The 8514-nt window shown below is 34.1% G+C and overlaps 1 protein-coding gene across 1 annotated transcript; it reads left to right on the top strand.

The window, feature by feature from the left end:
* The first annotated feature begins 1904 nt into the window (after positions 1–1904).
* On the top strand, positions 1905–4292 carry LOC137397962 (uncharacterized). Its single transcript, XM_068084058.1, has 4 exons — positions 1905–2586; positions 3014–3076; positions 3578–3673; positions 4189–4292. Exons 1-4 carry the CDS (start codon positions 1905–1907, stop codon positions 4290–4292), a joined length of 945 nt encoding a protein of 314 aa, XP_067940159.1.
* The last annotated feature ends 4222 nt before the right edge of the window (positions 4293–8514 follow it).

Here is an 8514-nt window from a genome sequence, read left to right as displayed (position 1 = left end):
ATATATATATATATATATATATATATATATATATATATACATAATTACAAAAATGGAAAATTTTTTAAGCAATAGTTTATGACTAGAAGTTTCATACTGCATGCAGTAATCATCAGATGCTATTGTGAATTTCACAATAGCATCTGATGATTAATGCATGCAGTATGAAGCTTTTAGTCATAAACTATTGCTTAAAAAATTTTCCATTTTTGTAAAATTTTCTACATCTATATACATGTATATACATGTAGAAAATTTTACTATTGGGACAGCTAAGATTTTGAGGCGAGTGCTCAAACTCCCAGGTCTCTGGTAGGAGACCCCAGTTAGAGCAGAAATCACCACCCATACGGGTTAACCGGGGTGAAGAAACAATTTGATATATATACATATATATATATACATATAAATACATATATACGTATATATATACATATATACATTTAAAATATACATATGTATATATATGTATATAACATATATATACATAAATATACTCATGCTACAGACAGTACTGTTTCGGCTATTGAAGCCTCATCAGTGCAGCACAAAGCTTAGGCAAAGGACACAAATCCCATTACCATTGAGAGTTGACTTCCTGCCACGAAACAACTAAGTTGCCTCACAGACTTTAAGAAAGTCAATGTGCTGACACCAGAGTGCTCAAATCACAAAAGTGATGAGCTTTGCACAAAGGCTAATAGTGCCGCACCTCTCACAGAGTGCTCAACCAAACCGAAGCGAGGGAGCGTATACTCATAAATATATATATATATATACAAATATATACATGTATATATATATATATCTATATATATATATATATACAAATATATACATATATATATATATATAAATATATATATATATATATTATATTTCCAAATTAGTAGAACTTATCACTAACATAATCCTAATTTAGCATTGCCAGCTTTATGCAAGTGCCTGATATGCTCTGACAACTTACATTTGTCTCTACGTACTTTTATTTGCCAATAACTGATTTTGACTAATGAATAATGTTAAATATATAATATTGGGTTAATCCTGCACTCATTATTATCTACAACTTAAATTTAAGGTAAAATGCATATAAGTATAATAAGACGAAGTCTAGAAAGGTTTATATTGTAAAAATCATTAATAATTCTTTTTAACTTCTTTAAAAATTAGGACTTGGTTTTATTATATTATATAAAATTGGAACCGCTCTGTTAAACTTAGTTAAAAAACTTGCAAGTAATAGTTTAAGTTGGCTTTACGAGTGTTTCTTTTTAATCATTATAATCAGCCAAAATTCAATGAGTGTAGTAAACAGCAAGTAAAATCAGCCATTTAAAAAGCTTTATAGCCAGCCAATCATGAAGCCGCAATAACAATAACCTTCCACCTGTTCAGTTAATGTCCAACAGTTTCTTCATGAACTGTGAGCGAGTGACAAACATAATAGCAGCAGGTAGGTATAACATGTTTATTATATGAGCATCGCTTGCCAGGTGAAAACTGAAACAGAGTCATTGTTTTTTTAATAATAACTTTGGTCTCGTATGACTATCACTCTCTCCCTCAAGGTGGCTCATAAGGTCTGTCATGAAGTGTAGTAGTTTTAAGTTAAGGTCATAGTGGCTCTGGTTTTATTTCTCAGCCATATTCAGTTCAGCAAACTCGTTGTAACTTTGAAGTTTTGTGTTTTTCTGCTTGGGCGGATTGTTACATTCCCTTATTTTATACTCTGTAAACATTTAGGTTGCACCTGAAAGTGACTATGTCATAGTAAGCTGCTTCCCACGTGTGAGTCACAAGACCTTTTCTGTCAGTCAGAGATTTTTTCCACACTTCTCCATAAAATTTTACTGTATGATGCTCCTAATAGATAAGAGTACATAATTATGTTACAGTTAAACATGGAAGACTCGCTAAAGAGGTATGTTGAAGATAAAAGTATAGATATTGCGGCACTGATGGAAGGTGTAAAGAGCACAAAACCAGCTCAGTTACTAAGGCTATTATTAACCATCAGGAAAGACTCTTACACAGCTGTGATGAGAGCTGCTGATGAAGGTCACATAGAAACATTTTGTTTACTTCTCTCTCCACTCAAAGGAATAGCAGACGAGTTACTCTGGGTAAAAGAGGAGAAGTATGGGCGTACAGTTTTACACATTGCTGCGATCAGGGGGTGCAGTGAATGTGTAGATTTACTACTGAACACAGTCAGTGCTGAGAAAAAAAATGAGTTCGCAGCTGAGACGAATGAATTTGGCAACACAGCTATAGCACTCGCTGCAGCATGGGGAAGGGGCAATTCAATAAAATCTATTCTCTACTGCTTTTCGCCACCACAGAGAGTCTCCTTGTTGAAGATACAGAACAAAACAATTGACACAGCCCTACACAGGGCAGCATACAATGGACATACAACTACGCTGAAGATAATGCTGGAATCTGTGTCTCTATCGACGGTCCCGCGTCTTCTCAACATGGATGATAAATGCAACAGGACAGCACTAGAGGTGGCTGAATATGAAGGGGAAAAAGAGTGCTCAGAGCTGTTGATGAAATGGCAGGTGAAGTCATTAGCAGGAGGTAATATTGTCAGACAGTGTGATATCAGCTAATCACTTGAACTGCGTCATGTTTTAATTTCACTAATCACCTCAATTCTCAACTGAAAATCTACACTCAATGCTGGAAACAATTTTTTGTATACGCTCACTGTTGAAATCTGGGAGCCATTGCAAAAATATCATGGATAATTTAATCTCTATTTTTTGTTAACTGATTGGGTCTTGCATAAAAAACGTTGCTGCTTGTTTCTAGTCTACAAAAAAAATATTTTGTAAGAAATTCTCTGAAGTCTTTAATGTATCTTTATATTATCAGATTTCTAACATCACATTCTTGTATCAGAATTTCTCTACTGCAGGTAAATAGTTTTATTAGCCAGAACTAACTGAATACATAGTATTTGCTAAAACAATATTAATTAATGTTACCTTCACTATGATTTTAGCTGTCACCGTTGCTGAGGAAAAAATAAGCGAACTTCAGAGAGCAGACAGGGAGAAGACTGATTGTATGATTTGTTTCTAACATAACATAGCTTCGCTCTTGAGTTTGCTTTTATTATATGGATATTCTTATCCCGATAGTGCTGGACCCATGTTTAGCAATTGTGTGTTAATGTATTTATTTATATATAATGATCTATTAGTCAGGATCATGTGTGTGTTGGTCTCAAATGCTTGCAAATATCCTTATTACACTTCCAGCTTGGCTATGTCATTTATTTAGTTACAAATAATTTCCATATGAGATTCGGTCACAATTTGACAGTGTTTTGTAGCCTTATTAGACGCTCAATGCGACATTGGCAATTTCCAAATTGAAAGTGACAAAAAAACTCTTAGTTTTGCATAGACAAACCAAATGACAATATAAAAATATCATTCTATGTGAACAACTTACTTTTTATGCATTTAGTATAGCTACTGTTTTTGTTTCCTTTATCTAAATATTGCTATTTTGATAATATCAGAACTGTGTCGAACAATCACAATGCTACTGGGTCTTGTAGCTTTGGCAGAAGCTCACCAAAGCATCATTAATCTACAGAACGAAAGTGACCAGAAACTTTCAGCTGTACAGAAAAAAAATGAGCGCCAGGCAAGAGGTAGCTTCCTATGTAAATGCGTCACTAGTCTATTGATAGTATAATATGAACGGAAAGAAAGAGTTTGCTGTATCCACAATTCACCTGTGTATTTAAGCACAATTATATAGGTAAAAAATGCATCAGATTACTGATGTCTTTTTCACATGCTGTAGTTATTACAGGCAAGCAGTAAAAGGATGTTGTTTATAAAATACCTAATAGTATTCTATATTATACTAGCTGTGGTGTCACTGTTTGGGTCGGATTCTGTATGATTTTATTTATCAATCTGGTTCACTTCTAGTAAAATTATGAGGATTAGTGGATGCTGCTAAAATGCATAACATGCAATGAATTTTAATGTAAACTCAAAGTGCACAATTGGATGACTTCCAGTCAACATGGCAGCAGTTAAGTTTTGAAACTGAATTTAATAGTTTATTTAAAGTTTGTCATTGCCGTTTTCTGGTTTGTCAGTAGAAGGTTTTCTTGTTTGTATATGAATGGTAAGAATAAATTTTTTATTAATTTAGATATAGCTTCGATGCAGCAAAGACTGGAACAACTTGCCAATTACCTACAGGCTGCAGGAGATACAAACCTGACCAGCGATCAGTATCATGATCCGGACAGTTAATGCTTGCCTCGTCTTTTTATCTAGATATTATTTTATTTAAACATGTTAGTGTTGTTATGATAATATCAATGCTTAAACTTTTTTTTTTATTTGAGCTAGTAAAAACATCATGTGAATATACCTAAACATTTTCATGTAGGAGTGCAGCAAATATTTCCAAAAAAAAAAAAACAATAACTAGATGACATGCTTAGAATATTTAATGAAAGTATATTGTGGGTGAATGTGGGTCCAACAAGGAAATTGCGGTAGTATTTGAGCTTTGTTATTTTGGCAGGCCTCAAAATCATTTGAAGGTTTTTAAAATTTAAGGTTTGATGTGAAACAAGCAATCGCCTAGAAGGAGAGAAACAACTACATTATGAACATTGAACTTTTAGTTAAAAAATTCAACAGGGCTGTTAAAATTTGCTAAACGAACATATGAAAGCTATTGTGAGGCAGCAAACCATGAAATCCTGAAAGCAATACAATCCACGAGCAAACAAAAGTCAATTGTGACTTATTCTATTGAAGGGACAAAAGAACCTAATTATCACATTAGCACAATCATCCCTTTAAACGCACAATGGTGTGAAGCAGTGCGCCAAGGTCTTAATATAGATATTGCCTCTAAATCATGAATATGAACCCATTTATTCCCTATCAACAAGCAAACGGACAGGCGTAACGCATGTTGGACTAATGTCTCAACCATGTAGCAGGACCAGCAGTAACATGGCCTATCTAAGGCCTGGTTTAAATTAACCATTCTGAATAGTAAATTGTGTGTCTCACTTGGCATGAGCAGTTCTGTCCCCAATTTTCTGTGATACAGCTTTTTGCACAGAACGCACAACTTGGCACCATTTTTATTTTTGCTTTTGGCAAGAAGTCAAGCTACATCATTATTAGCGTCTCCCAAAAGATAAGTCTATTAAAGATGGCATTTTGCTACAGACACAAAGTTAATTACGGCTTTCCTATTGTTAAAATATTAAATAAAAGAAATGAGCTGCAAATGAGCCACGGAGGATCCACAGAAAAAAGGCGGATAGGAAAAATTATTATTGGAAGGTTAAAGTAAGGCTTCTACAACTCTCCAGTTAAATACTTACATGTACAAAATGAGGAAGGATGTCTTGTATAATTTGCATTTTTTCAATATCGACAAAATCCTCAATGTTCATACAATGCAAAAGAAAACACTTGAAAAAAACTGACGATGTTAGTAAAAGAACAAAGATTTGACTCATCGCTTTTGCAGTGAAGGAACTAAGTCAAACAATGTGCCTAACATGAGGAGGCACTTTCAATTCACCTCATCGTTAGCCTAGTGTAACAAGCCCACAGGCCACAATTCTCTTTTCACAATACACAAATGCTATTTAAGAGCATGTGCACAAGTTAGCTGAGCCTTCTTGAACTTTCATAACTATTTGGTTCACATGAATAGCATGCCTGCATAAGCTTGAATAGCAGGGAGCAACGCCTCACAAACCATCACGGACCATAGGCACAAAATTTGTCTGAACCAAGCCCCAAAACTTTTTGTAAAACATTTGATAGGCTACTAAAAACCAGCAAAATAAACAAGTGAACATCATTCAAAGGAAAATAATAGTTCAGATATGGCAGCAGGTGGATAAAGCAAGTTACTGTAGTTGTGAATGGTTCACTATTATCTTGGACAAACAGTACCAAAGCTAATGTATCAAATAAAGCTATATTTTGCTCAATATCAGATACTTTAGCAGCGTTTTTTTGATTTCGCATTAGGCGTTATATAACAGTGATGCTATGTAAAATACTTTATCTTAGCTCAACAAGAAAATAAGAGCAATAGATATTTCCACACTGCATCCAAACCTTTTCAGTACTACTTAAATGACTTTCAAGATGTTTCTATATAGTTGACAGCTGTTGGTGTATGAGCTTAATCAACATCAGCATAGTCAAATTATCATTGTGTGACATCTATGAATAGCTTACTGGTTATAGATAAATATGCTCAGTGAACATCATAGTATAAAGCCATTCAGAATGGTCTCGAATTGATAGGATGACTTATGGTAAAAGCTCTTCAGATTAATCAGTAACTCATACCAAAGCTACACCTGTACATCTGAAGTCTCCAATTCAATCAGTTTAATCAGCTTAATTAAACAGTTGTACCAAAAAAAGTGGGTGCTGTATTCGTTACATCCAAAACATACCATGGAAACCAGCTGGTAAAATTTCTAATAGTCTCTAATTGGTCCTGCCAACATTATTGAACATATTAGTCATGGTGACAGGATATAATTACGGTATTGAAGATTGTTTGTAGTAGAACAAAAGAGAATAAAGAAGTAAAAGGAGAACATTCGAGTTTTTTTTCTAAATTTTAGTCTACTTATAGTGTTAGATGCAAAAGGGATGTCAAAGTCATAAATGTTTGACAGATCACTTAGTGTGTTAGTATCGACTATAATTACTAGCAGAAAATTCAAAGGCTTTCGACCAACCTGTTATGGCTATAACACTTGCTATTGCTCTATTGTTAAGTTAGAAGCAATGATGGCTCTGAATAAAAGTAAAGAAAGAGCATTCAATAATTTTATAGGGCTTCAAAAAGCACATTATTACAACGCTGATGTGCAAGGCATATGTAAAGAGGCAGTGTTGCATTTATGACCAAGTAAATTAAAATGGACAGCACAAGTGACTTTGGTTTACAAATCACCTTCAAATTTCAATAATTAGCCTTCTATCAAAAATATATATAAAAAGAATAATGGCTGCATACAGTTAGGCATACAGCTAAATTACTATAGATAGTAACGCTGCTCGTTATGATAAAACTATACGGGGTTTGAAGCAGCGAATTGGATTCTGAGTGAACGTTCCTTCAAATTATTGATACTTGGGTGTCTATTAACTAATTTTGCATGAGTCATTTCAAGTTATCTTATATGAAGGCTGCCGCTTATCCAGGCAGCTATTTATGCTGTTCAAAGTCTTGTTTTTGTTCTGTCATAGCTTTGCATAAAAAAACTTTCTATGCTGTAGCATTTACGGAGAGACTGAAAAAAGTGTCCAAACTTCAGATGGACACAAACCATATTAAGATAGGAACTAAGGCTTAAAGACACTCTACAACACAGCACAGTAAGGCATATTGAATCTTTGCATACCAAAAAACTGTATTGTGAATTTTGTTGCATGTCAACCGTTAAGTGAGACAATTCCTTTTCTTTTGCATCTTTTGTGAATGTGAATTTTTTGTAACTTTAGTATGTTATTACTGTTAATCTTAATGCATCAAATTTAGGTGTGTGTAATAGCCTGCACTGGAACGGCGTAGTTTAAAAGGTCAAAGTTTGCACCCAAAACATAATTGCAGTGTGCGGTAGATTTAGATTGTTACTTGTTCTCTATTAAAATACTCTATGATTATGACCAGGTATGCTAATGTACATTTTTATAAAGAGCTGATGTGACCACCGATTTAAGTTTCAAAGCTAGGACCAATGTGAGGATTGATGTTATATCCGATGCGGGATTCGAAATTAGAGTTAATGTGAGAAGCAATTTGAGCACCTAAATGAGTCTCAATATACAAGCATATATGATATAAAATATGGACAGCAACTAAGCACCTGATAAAAACTGTAATAGAACTACAGACAGTCTGTTGATTTTGCAGCAGATCGAGACTGCAGTATTTCTACAGTCATCAAACACGCTTTGCTCCTGTGAGACGGAGTATATTAAGTGATTGCACAGGAGTTGAGAAACAATTACACCACTAACATTACCTTTTAATGAATGTATTCTACTGGTGTAAATTGATCAATTATACAAAGCATTGTTTATTTCTAAGAAAATTGATTTTATTGTAAGGCTATGAAATACTGGAAAGAACACATGGCAAGTGTGACTATAATCAGCCTGATCTCGTTGAAAGAACACATAAATAAGATTAGTGTTTGAACACATTCATAATCCTAATCAGGTAACTTGATGCATTTCATGTTGAAAACTAATATAATTGAACAACCTAAATATCTGATTGCTCATCACTTAGCAACCAACTAACAAGCCAGCATAAGCATCCCATGCCTGTACCAAAAAGAGTTTGCAACCTTTGTGGTTTATCAATCCTTCTTTTATTGTGTTCAAAACAACTATCTCTACCTGTACAATACTCACAGCTTGAACACCCTGATGTATAGTTGCTCATCTACTAGCCAACTACTGA

This window comes from Watersipora subatra, chromosome 6 (genome assembly GCF_963576615.1).
Source record: "Watersipora subatra chromosome 6, tzWatSuba1.1, whole genome shotgun sequence".
Classification (NCBI taxonomy): Eukaryota; Metazoa; Bryozoa; class Gymnolaemata; order Cheilostomatida; family Watersiporidae; genus Watersipora; species Watersipora subatra.
This window is presented reverse-complemented; position numbering and strand designations above follow the sequence as displayed.